At 55.6% G+C, this 12,089-nt stretch overlaps 1 protein-coding gene across 14 annotated transcripts in view; it reads left to right on the top strand.

Annotated features, from left to right (window-relative positions):
- The window catches only part of LOC105490998 (golgin subfamily A member 6C-like), a 52,082-nt gene that overhangs the window by 14,930 nt on the left and 25,063 nt on the right, over window positions 1-12,089 (top strand). For 8 of the 14 annotated variants that reach the window (XM_071100940.1, XM_071100944.1, XM_071100943.1 and 5 more), the window contains one exon: window positions 5,753-6,881. In XM_071100940.1, the coding sequence (XP_070957041.1) occupies window positions 6,825-6,881 (57 nt within the window). In that variant the 5' untranslated portion in view covers window positions 5,753-6,824. Of the gene's footprint in view, window positions 1-77; window positions 188-2,184; window positions 3,001-4,185; window positions 5,391-5,749; window positions 6,882-12,089 lie in introns of those variants that run through there. The other 6 variants (XM_071100939.1, XM_071100934.1, XM_071100937.1 and 3 more) reach the window with 6 other exon arrangements.

Genomic DNA, 12,089 nt, shown 5'->3' with positions numbered 1-12,089 from the left:
TTGTCCACCAAGGCCCCTGACTGCTAGGGGACCCACACCCACGGCCTCCCTCTTTCTGACTGCTGGTCCTTCCACAGCCTGGATACTTGAGCCCTGGGCAGAGGGGTAACGATCCCAGGACTGTCTTCGCAAGCAGAGAGGCTGCTTGGCATGAGGCCCTGACTCCTTGGGTTGAGCTCAGCAGCAGGTGTGTCACCAAGGCCCCCTGGGCAGAAGGGGCTCAGGGCCCATCACTTGCCACACCTGCATGTTCCTGCTAGGCATCCACCCTGGGGACCCAGCTTTCCCCCTGCCCCCAGCTGCTGGCAGCCCCATCTTAACTCATCCAGGGTCCTGGAGGCCATGCCAGGAAGCGGCCAGCAGCTGGGAGGAGCACTTGATGTTTCTGCATCTTTTTTTATGGAGCTCCCTTGGGTGGGAGGGGCTACAGACTCAAGGGAGACTGCAGGCCACCCCTTCCCCACTCCCTGGCTGGGTGGGCTTCCAGCTCAGGCGTCTGACTGGAAGGACGGGACTGTCCTGTCACAGAGGCAGGTCTGAGTAGTCCAGGCCCAGTTTTACCCTCCAGCAGGTCCCCTCCCATTCACTTGTCCAGCTGGCTTTGCCCAAAGCACAAGTGATGTCTATGTGGACTGTGTCCCCTGTCCCCAAAGGGAGTCTGGCTCCAGTCCTGGCTTGGAACTCAGAGACCTTAGAATTAGAGGCCACATCTGGCAGGGTGGACCAGCATGGTCTGCCCACAGCCAGGGCAGGTACCATGTTGGCAGCCCCAGACCTGACACCACGGTTTCCGTGTCCCCTCCCACTTCCATCCTGCACATCACCTACACTACATGCTGTCCCTGATGAATCCAAGCTGTCAGCTTCCGTCAGCTTGGCCACGAAGTCACCCTGACCATAAGGAGAATGGTGCAGCCTGAGTTGGGGGCTAAATGGGAACGGGCCTGGTGTGAGGTGGGGGAGGAGGGGGTGAGGCAGGTGTCTGGTGCCTCTCTGCTTATCTTCCCTTCTCCCTTGCCCACAAAGGAGGCATCTTCTCCATGTCCCTCTGCCAGCTCAGGGACATAAAATAATGCCCCAGGTCTGTCTGCCCTTGGATGTAGCCCACCTACCTTCCTGTGGGACTCAGGGCTTTGTTTTGTCCTGTGGCCCACATGAGAAGCAATTATCCCTGCTCTGCTCAGCTGAGAGAGGACAAACTGAGGCTGAGCAGGGAAACAACTCTGTCATAGTCTGCCTGTTAGTGGCAGAGTCAAGACCAGCCCTTCCCTGATTGTCAGGTCCAGTGGACACCAAGCATGAAGGCTGTATTAGCCCATTTTGCGTTGCACTAGAGGAATACCTGAAACTGGTTTATTTATTTATTTTTGAGAGGAAGTCTAGCTCTGTCGCCCAGGCTGGAGTACAGTGGCACAATCTCAGGTCACTGCAACCTCCGCCTCCTGGGTTCAGGCTATTCTCCTGCCTCAGCCTCCTGAGCAGCTGGAATTATAGCCATGCACCACCATGACTGGCTAATTTTTTGTATCTTTAGTAGAGACAGAGTTTTGAGATGGAGTTTTATTCTTGTGACCCAGGCTAGAGTGCAATGGTGTGATCTCGGCTCACTCCAACCTCTGCCTCCCAGGTTCAAGCAATTTTCATGTGTCAGCCTCCGAAGTAGGTTGGATTACAGGCATACACCTCCATGCCTGGCTAATTTTGTATTTTTAGTAGAGACAGGGTTTCACCAGGTTGACCAGGCTGGTCTTGTACTCCTGACCTCAAGTGATTCACTCGCCTTGGCTTCCCAAAATGCTGGGATTACAGATGTGAGCACCACTCCTGGCCCTGAGACTGGGTAATTTATAAAAGAGGTCTTTGCCTCACAGTTCTGCAGGCTGTACAAGCATCTGCTAGGCTGCTGGTGAAGCCTCAGGAAGCTTTTACTCCTGGCGAGAGGCAAAGAGGGAGCAGGCATGTTGCATGGTGAAAGAGGAAGCAAGAGAGGGGAGGCATCAGGCTCTTTTAAACAACCAGCTCTCCAGTGAACTATTAGAAAACTCACTCATTGAATCACTTGAACCCAGGAGGTGGAGGTTCCTGTGAGCCGAGATCGTGCTACTGCACTCCAGCCTGGGCTGTGAGTGAGATGCTGTCTCAAAAAAAAAAAAAAAAAAGAAAAAAAAAAAGAGAAAATAAGAAAACTCACTCATTACCGTGGGGAGGACACTAATCCATTCATGAGGGATCCCCCACCATGACCCAAACACCTCACACTGTAGGCCCCACCTCCAGCATTGGGGATCACATTTCAACATGAGATGTGGATGGGACAAGTATCCAAACTATGTCAGAGGCCTCCCCCTCCTTCTCATCAGAGTCTTCTGTCCTCAGTTCAGGTGCATGCTGGCCTCCATGCCTGGCTTCCTAGGAAATCATCTTGGCCCCAAGGGGTTGGGCAGGGCCACTAGGCTGAGGGCTGGAGCCCTACCTCTCCTAGTCCCAGCCTGGGTCTCCATCACTGGCTAGCCAGCTCCGCTCACTGCATTCTCTTTACACCTGCTCCCTGCAGCCCAGGGGTCAGTCTGGGTGCAGGCCTGGGTACAGGTCCAGGAGCAGATTCTGCCCCCCAGCTCATACCTCCTGTGCACCATGGCAGCCAAAATGCACCAGCGTGGCCAGGAGCACTGGCTTGTCCCTGTAATCCCAGTGTTTTGGGAGGCTGAGGTGGAAAGTGCTTGAGACCAGCCTGGGCAACATAGCGAGACCCTGTCTCTGCAAAAAATAAAACTAGGCATGGTGGCGTGCACCTGTGGTCCCAGCTACTCAGGAGACTGAGGTGGGAAGATTGCATGAACCCAGGAGGTCAAGGTTGCAGTGAGCTATGATTGAGCCACCACACTCCAACCTGGGCAACAGAGCAAGACCCTGTCTCTAAAACAAGAAACAAAGTGCGCCAGCATGTGGATACCAGCTTCTCCTGGTGTGTGGACCTGACCTCACTACTTGGCTCCATCTGTGAGTGGGAGACTGCCTCCTGTCTTCCAGAACATTCCTGACACTACACCTGTGTCCCTCCTGCATTCTCTGGTGGGCTTTGTGAGAGGGCCTGTCACCTACCTCTCTGGCTGCCCTAAGACCCAGCTCAAACCTTCCCTGTCCCTGAGAACCTTTTCCTGAACAGTCTTTCCCTGAGCCACAGGCCCCCTCATTTCAGAGCTTTTGGTGGCATGAGTACAAGGATCAACTCTCTGCTACCAGCCTGAGAGGAACTGTCCCTAGGGTTGGGTCTCTGGATGGCATGCGAGGGTCTACACCAGGACCCATATACCTGTAACCTGAAGGGTAGGCCCTTGGCTGCCCCGGCTTCACAGATCCCCATCTAGCCTGACCTTCTGGGACAGGCCTGACCCCTGCATCCTTTGGTCTTGGTCCCTACTGGGAACTCTGGTTACCCTGGCTTACCTAGGGCTGACATTAACCATGAGACAGAGTTACAACTGAGACTAATGTAGGGGTACCTGGCTCAGGGTCACCATGGCCATGCAGAGCTCAGATCCTGGCCATGTTCAACCTCCACCTCCTGAGTTCAAGTGATTCTCCTGCCTCAGACTCCTGAGTAGCTGGGACTACAGGCGCATGCCGCTACGCCTGGCTAATTTTTTGTAGTTTTAGTAGAGATGGGGTTTCACCGTGTTAGCTAGGATGGTCTCGATCTCCTGACCTCGTGATCCACCCACCTCAGCGTTTCAGTGTTGAGATTACAGGCGTGAGCCACCGTGCCTGGCCTCCCCAACACCCTTCTAGCCCTGGTGCCCTACAGGGTCTACCTTGGAGCACCTGGAGCCCAAGAAGCTGCCCCTCACATTTGTGATCCCTGGGACCCCCTTCCTGATCATGATGAAGGTGGACTGAAACCCGCTGAGGTGCCTGACGGAGCAGGGTCAGCCTCTGCCTCCTCCAGCCTCTCTGATGGGGAGGATGTTATCCCAGCAGCATGAGCTGGGAGCAGAATCAGGAGGATGGGAGGTTTTCTCTCTGGGTAGCTCTGGGCTCCAGGGTGGATCCCTCTTAATCTGGCCCTTCCCCTGTGACTCTCCTTGGCCCCAGGCAAAGAAAAGGACAGAGTGGGACCTGGGTTCTTTCTCACCCAGCTGCAACTCCCCCTGCCCCCGTCCCTTCCACCAGGTGATAGAGAACCTGGCATTCTGTGCCCCATAGAAGAGTTCCCTTTCCTTCTGGTGAGGGATGGGAACCAGCTTGGGGCGGGAGGGATGAGGGGGCAGGGGGCTCTCCCATCCCTGCCTCACATTTGAAGGATGGCATCTGGGCAGCAGCATGGTTTAGGCTAGACAAGGCGGCCCCTAGGTTTATAGCCTGGCCTCGGGCAGGATGCTGCCATGCCACCTTTTCTTCTGCATGTCCTGACCTGGCACCCTACCTAGTTAAAGATCCTCAGGCCTCCTGCCCCCTGGGCATTGCCGCCACTCCCTGCCCAGGCACAGCTGTCCTTGTCCTGGACTAATCTTCAGAGATTCTTGTCCAGCTCACAGCTTTGCTGGACATCACAGGCTGGGCCAGGCCCCCTGCCCAGCACTAACATCTCTTTGTGAGTCTCAACCAGACTGAGCTGCAGCTTCAGGGTCAGGGTAGGTGCTGACTTAATTGATGTGACCCAGGACAAGGGGGTTTATTGATGGTGTCACATCTGCTTAAGTTGTTGGCCTGTATTATCTCTTCGGGGCACGATACCCCTCTGTCCCATGCTTAGATGCCCGCATGTGGCCACAGTGCCTTTCCTACCTCCATCCCTACTTGAGGCCAGTGTTCAGGCACCTGTGGCTCCAGGCAGAAGGCTGAGTGCAGAGCCAGGCCTGGGCAGATGTTCCACAGGGGCTGCAGGAGCTGACAGCCCTGACCACCCAGCCCGTGGCCATCCATTCCCCTTCACCGTGGCTGACCCCTCATCCACCATCCTTCCAGGGGCTAGGCCTGGGCCCAAACTGACTTTTGCCTGCCCCTGGTGCCCGTCGTGTTGTTGGCTGAGCTTGATGGTCTTGCCTGTTTCCTTGATTATCCTCAATCAGAGGTTTATAGAGCCACGTGGGGACATCACATCTCCTGTCTACCAGGTCCTCACCAGAGACAGGACTGCCTTGGCCCGGGCCTGGGATAGTCAGGGGTCACACTCGCCTGTTGGGACCTAGCTTCAGCGGCTTCAGTCTGGGCAATGGCCTGATGGGTGGCTGCCCCTTCTCCTCTGCTTGGGGGAGGCAGGAGAGGAAGGTCAGGCAGGAGATCTGCTTCCTGCCCACCTGAGGCTGGTTGGAAGCAGGATGCCCACCTGTGCCTGTCTCACCTTGCTGTAGGTGCATCGGAGACTGAACCCCTCCCCTGATCTCCTGCAGGTGCAGATTCCAGGTTTCCAATGGGTGTTGGGGTGGGCTCCAGTGCTCTCCTGGCCCTAGGGAACCCTGGGCTCCATGAGGCCTTGGCCTAGTCAGATTGTTTTCCACACTGTCACCTCCCCAAACATGGGGCTGCATGCTCTGTGCCCTGGGTGGGACATTGGAAGGAGTTCCACCTTCCAGGTTTGGATCACAGTAAAGCCTCTGCCATGGGCATGTGCTGGCCGAGACAGATGGGGTTGAACCAGCCCTGTCTCTTTGGCCTTGGGTAAGTCACCTGTGCCTTGCTTCCCTTTCCCCAGCAGCCAGATGGGGATAATAGCACCTATTTCACCTGTACTCAAGTGCTCACTTGTTAGCAGGAACTGAGTCCTGGAGGAGGTGCAGGCGAAGCCATCGAGGCAGCACTGCAGCTGGACCTGGTCTGAGTCGCTGCTCCTGGCTGTGAGATGTGTGTCTCCCTCTGTTTATTCATCTGAAGGACAGGGCTGTGCTCTTCTGGGGTCACTGTGACAGTGCAGCTGGCCTGTGTGAGTTGGTGGTGGCCTCCTGAGATGGTTTGAGGTGAGCTGGAGGTGTGTATTGAATGCTCCCTCACCCCCGTGGGGAAGATCCACTTAGGGAAGACTCACATGTCTGTATGGAGGAATACAGGTTCCCTGCCCCTCAGCTGTCCTCTGTCCCTTCCCAGTCCCCTCTGCTGTCCTGCAGGCTCTGCCGGTGGCCATCCAGCTTGGTGGCCATCTGAGTGATCCACTCTTCCAGGTGGACCCTCTCTCCTCACATGGTGCATGTCCCATTGCGCCACCTCCAGACAGGCATGCTAGCCCCCAGAGCTGCCCTTCCCTGCTACCCAGCCCCCACCCCCAAGTATGTGCCACCTCCCTAAAGCCCGCTGTGTTCACCAACTGTGTTTGAACTCTGTCTCTGTGCAAGGCCTCATAAAAGCCTGAAACAGCCTGGCTTGTAGTGGGCCAGGAGACCAAAACTTGAAGACAGAGTGGCAGAGTGAAGACAGAGAGACCACCTAGTCAGCCTCAGCCCCAGGACTGTGTCCATGCTAGTCCTGGCTCCAGTGAGCCAGTTGTTTCCTGAGACGCCTGTAAGAGTTCCTGTGGTGATGGAGGTGGCTGGAGAGAAAAGGCTGCCATAACCCTCCCTCCCTGAGAAGGCCCACTGGGGAACATTTTAGGCTTCGGGGCATCCTGGGGAGCATCTTCCGGGGACCCCTCCTATACCCTGCCCCGCCCTGGCTCTCTAGTGAGAAATTGCAGTTGCTTGGACAGCTGGGCTGACCCAGGACAAATTCATTTATTAGGCTGGTCTTCGGGGTGCTGGGGTGGGGGCAGGGGTGCGCCAGGGATAGGAAGGAGAGGCCTGTGTGTTCCAGAAGTACAGAGGAATCTGGTGGCAGCCGCAGTCAACCCTGATGTGATGATCTGTCCAACAATCTTCTTTGATGTCTTGGTGCTGGCTGCTGTCTTTGGCCAGGTAAGCTCATGGTTAGGGCTCCTGGGGTCCCCTCACTGGGCCTGCCCACTGCCTGCAGGTAGAGGAGCCTATGGGCCAGGACTATCCTTGACTCCCCCTTCCAGGTCATGGGTTCAAAGACCATTCCTGGATTCCACCGCTGCCAAGCGTCAATGGGCACAGGAGCTGCTGGGGCTTTCTGGGTTAAGACCCTTGCCTATCCCTGTGTCCCCCCCTGCAGTAGGGGGGCTGCAGGGGTCAGCCTCAGTCTCTGCCCTGGGAGCCTGCTTTACCTTGGCCTGTGCCCCACACCTGCCCTGGAAGACCCCCCACACCCTCTGGCTCTGATTCACTGTAGAGCAGCCAGGGCACCCGTTGCTCACACCCTCTGGCCTGAGGCTGACTGGCTCTGTGGCTGGGTTCAGGGGTTCAGGCAGGGGGGTGGGCCTTCCCTTAGCAGCCCCCATTCCCACTCCGACCCCTTTTTAGTCTTCCTCCTCTTGTGGGCTGTACCCTGGGGCCCTCCCAGCTCCTCATACCAGATGCCTGTCTAAGTATCTAGAAATCAATATTTTAAATACCAACTTTGGATTGCTTCCTGACTTTTCCATACCCCCAAAGGGCCATCATTTCTCTTAGGACTGACAGTCCCTCCAGCCCTACTGGGCCAGACTAGGCAGGTGTAAGGGTGCCCTGTCCCAGCCCTCTTTGGGGCGGGCTTCTGTCCCCTTCCTGCTGCCTGGAAGCAGGACCACACTTTGGTGGCAGGAGGGACAGCAGAGATTGTGGACCCCCGAGCTGTGCCTAAGTCCTCTGTGTGGTCTAGCTGTATTGGCCATCATTTACCACTCTGTAAAGAAGACCGATACCTGTGGCATGGAGGGCGTGAGGCTGGTGTGAGTGCCAAGCTCTTGGAGCAGGGCCCTGAGTGAGCATGGACGTGGGAGCAGGGGTGTTCCTCGACTTCACGAACCTTGGTGATGGGAGTGGAGTTCCCTGTGTGGGTTGACAAGGCATTGCTTTCCCCCACCCCACCTCTGCCCCAGCCCTGCAAGTCCAGTCCTTGGGGGTGTAGGAGGGAAGAAGTCCCTGGCTGTGTGACCTTGGGCTGGACCCTGGCCCTCTCTGGCTCTGAGTTCCTGGGAAAGTCAGTGGTGTTGGAACTGGGGGACCTAAGGCAGGTAATCTCTTCCAGCCTCCTGCCCTCAACCCCAGACAGTGCTTCAGGGTTGAGGCACTGTCTGTGGAAGCCGTGGGGCATGGTGAAGGTGGGGAGAAGAGAGGCTTGGAGTTTGGGTTTCAGCAGAGGGATTAGCAGCGTGAGGGGTCACCTGTGTGTAGAGGAAAGGGAGTGAAGCCAGCAGTGAGGAATGAGTCTGAGTGCACCCAGGATGGTGCTGTGTCTCCTCCCACATCCACCTAGCCCTGGTCAAGGGAGAAGAAAGGCCATGAGACAAAGGGGAAACTGAGTTGGGTCCACACATGTCCTTCCAGGACCTGGAGGTGCCACTGTCTGGCCATAATGCAGTGGGAAGTGGGGGAGGGAAGATTCCCTCCCCACACCTCCTGTTCTCTGTCCCAGGTCTCCTGGCCCCCTGTGCACCTAAGTTCAGTCTCTGTCGGCCCCCAGCATCATTTCTAGGGTTGGTGGGAGGCAACTGGGAACAGGTTAGGGGTAGGTGGGGCCTGTTTGGGGGAGTCTGCTTGACTACCTGAGCTACTTCCCACAGTAGTGGGGAGCTTTTCTGGCACATTGACTGCACCACCAAGGCACTGCCGACAGTAGCCCCCTGGGAGTGTTTGCAGAAGGCCCTGGCAGGGGTGGTGATGGATCCCACCCAGAACAAAAGCAGGGTCAGGGGTCAGGGAGAACCACTTACCTGTCTGGAGAGGGTCCTCTGTGCTGCACTGTGCGCGTCTACGCTCCCAGGCTGAACACCCCATGGGAGGCCCTCCACTTCAGCACCTTGACAAGAAGGGCAGGGACACTGGGATCAGGCCCAGCTCCCTGACCCCAAACCCTGCAGCCCCAGCTGGAGGGTGAGGAGATGCTGGGCTTGGGTGAGGGAATCAGGGGTGTAAAGGGGCCTGCTTACCCCTCAGCTTAGCTCGAGTGCTCAAGGCATCAAAGGCTCAGCCTGACCCTCAGGAAGGAGTCTGGGCCCAGCCAGACACTCACTAGGACAAGGGCAAATGTGACGAGCAGGAGGCCTAGAATGAGAAGAGCCACAGCATAGCCAGGGATGGAGGCATCCAGCAGGTTGGGGCTAGGAGTGCCTAGAGCAGACAAAGAAGGCTATGGCCAGGCGGGGGCCCTGCCTCCCAGACTTCTGAGAAGGCAGAATCTGGGCCCAGAAGTTGCTGCGGGACCAGGGAGCTGGGGCTAGGAGCATCTTGGAGGGCTCCATGAGGAAGGGTGGCAGGTTTCAGATTAGGGCATGTGGAGGCAGCGAGCCCAAGGGAGGAGGCCAATGGACAGACGGAGGGGGCCTGCAGAGGGAAGGAGTTACTGACCGAGGTCTGGGATGACCATCTCTACCAAGAGGCCCTCTGTCTCCCCCAGGGTGTGCAGGTGTGCAGACCCTGACACACACAGTCCCACACAAGAGCCTGAGCTGGCACCGCGCTGAAGAAGGTGGCACCCACTCTGGCGGTCAGTGGGTCCAGCCTGGTGGGAGGATTATCACAGACTTCAGGGGTCTGGGCAGCCTGGGGGGCCTAAGGGTGGTCATCTCTTCCAGCCTCCTGCCCTCAACCCCAGAACCCAGGTCTGAGCCCTGGGTCACCCAGGGCCACCCCGGACCCACTGCAATTCCTCCACCACCACTTGGTCAAAGTTCGGCAGAGATCTGAGGACGAGGGTCAGCTGGGGTGTCAGGAGAGGATGGAGAGGGTCACAGCTCTACCAGAGCCTTGTCCAGTCATCCCCCATCTTCCTGAGGCCTCTTCCCCGATCCCCCCACTTCACCCATCTGGTCAGCTCCCCTGAAGTGCCCAGAACTCAGGGCTGGTTTTGTCCTCCAAGGCCTTGGTGTAGGGCTGGCCCAGGATCTGCAGCCAAACTTCATACAGCACCAGCTCTGCCTCCTCTCCTAGAGCGATGGGGGTGGAGGCGGCATCAGCCTGCTCTCCCTCTCCTGGAAGCCCTGGGGTGGGGCGCGCACCCAAGCTCTAATACTCCATCCAGGGGTCAGCCACCGCTGGTCTAACGGTCAAATTTCTTGCTGCCTGTTTTTATGTGGCCCATGAGCAAAGAATGGGTTTTATATGTTTAAATGGTAGAAAACATGGAAAGTAGAATAGTATCTTGTGACACATGAGAAGTACGTGACAAGCAAACTTCCATGTCCATAAAGAAAGTTTCCCGGGAATGTGGCCACATTCAATTGTTGACATCTTGCCTAGGGCTGATTTCTTGCTACAGGGGAGGGTTTGAGTAGGTGGTGACTAAAAGCCAGTGGTCTGCAGAGCCTTAAAGAGTTTCCTTCTGGCCCTGTACGGAAAACGCTTGCTAACCCCTGCGCTGATCCATCTAATGGAATACACTGCTCACTCCGAGAGTTAATCCTAGTAGGAAATGTTGCTGGTAATTTAATAGATGCTGCTTTTATGTTTTATTTTGTCCAAATTCACTCCCTGGGAGGAGGTCGTGTTGGGGCTTGTGGCCATCAAAGGTGAAGCCTCTTTAAGAGGATGCTTGGGGAGTTCTACCATCTGCTGAGAGGGTTGTGATGGGCCCTCTGTGTTGTGGAATGAAGAGGGAACACTGCCTGTCTGCCGGGAGCTGGCCTTCTGGGAAGCAGAAGAGATGGTGGTTCGGACCTGTTGAGGTGGAGGCCCAAACCAATCTGGTCTCTGGGGCGGCCGACAGGGAGAGTAGTTGTGTAGGAGTGGGTGTGAGGGCAGAGCCCGAAGGAGGGCACCTCTGACTGTACCCCCAGGAGGCTGCGGTGGTGGGTGTGGGGCAGCACTGTAGGAGGATCAGCACCTTCTGTGACTGAGGGGTCCTTGGAGAGCAGCTTCAGGCTGTGTGTGGCTGGAGGGGACTGATTTGCCCTGCGCTCTCCTAACTTGGGCGTGGACCAGCTCTCCCTGTTTGGATGGCACGAGCTGGGAGAAGTCATCCTATCAGGAGGCCCCAAGAGGAGATATGGGTTTCTTACAGCCCCGGTACTGGGACAGAGCTGAGGGTTTTTGCTCCTGACTTGGTGGGACAGATCTTGGCATGCATGTGAGGACTCAGTGAGGTCCTGGGCAATCAGGGAGTTGACGGGACCCTCTCATTCCTCTGATCTTGACTGCTTCTGGCCTCTGTCCAGCTCCTTGCTAAAGCTCTATGCCCCATTCCTCTCTATGGACCCAACAGATGAGCAAGTATTGTCTGAAGGAAATTCTGCCCATTCTGTAGAAGGGGAACATTGAGGTTTACAGAGGGGAAGAGCCTGCTGGCCCAGAGACACACAGGGATCGCAGCCCTACTAAAAATATACAAATTAGCCAGTGTGGTGGCACATGCTTGTAATTCCAGCTACTAGGGTGGCTGAGGCATGATGATCACTTGAACCCAAGAGGCAGAGGTTGCAGTGAGCTGTGATCTCACCACTGCACTCCAGCCTGTGCAACAGAGCATGACCCTGTCTCAAAAAAAAGTTAAAAACCATTTGTCCAGTATAAACTTTTTCAAAATATATACTCAAACATAGAAAAGTCTAGAAATGTAATCAATATTAATTTCAGGAAAGAATTCTAAGATGACTTGTTTTGGTTATCTGCATTTTTTTTCTTTTATTTTTTGGACATAGGGTCTTGCTCTGTCACCCAGGCTGGAGTGCAGTGACCCGATCAGGGATCACTGCAGTCTTGACCTCACAGGCTTAAGCCATCCTCCCACCTCAGTCTCCTGAGTAGCTGGTACTACAGGCACATGCCACCATACCTGGCTAATTTTTGGATTCTTGTATTTTTTGCAAAGATGGGGTTTTGCTATGTTGCTCAAGCTGGTCTTAAGTGATCCGCCCACCTCGGCCTCCCAGAGTGCTGGGATTACAAGTGTGAACCATGTGTGCCAGGCCTGTTTTCTTTTCTGTAATGACCATGACCATAGATTTCATGCACCAACATTTTTCTAACAATAGTATTTACAATGTGTACTATGATAAATGTTCAGAGAAAAAGAATACAAAATTGTAAAAATCATACATAACTAGTTTTTTTGGTTTTGTGTTTGTT

The sequence above is a fragment of the Macaca nemestrina genome, chromosome 7, assembly GCF_043159975.1.
Source record: "Macaca nemestrina isolate mMacNem1 chromosome 7, mMacNem.hap1, whole genome shotgun sequence".
NCBI lineage: Eukaryota > Metazoa > Chordata > Mammalia > Primates > Cercopithecidae > Macaca > Macaca nemestrina.
The sequence above is the reverse complement of the archived record's forward strand: the minus strand, read 5'-3'. Positions and strand labels throughout refer to the sequence as shown.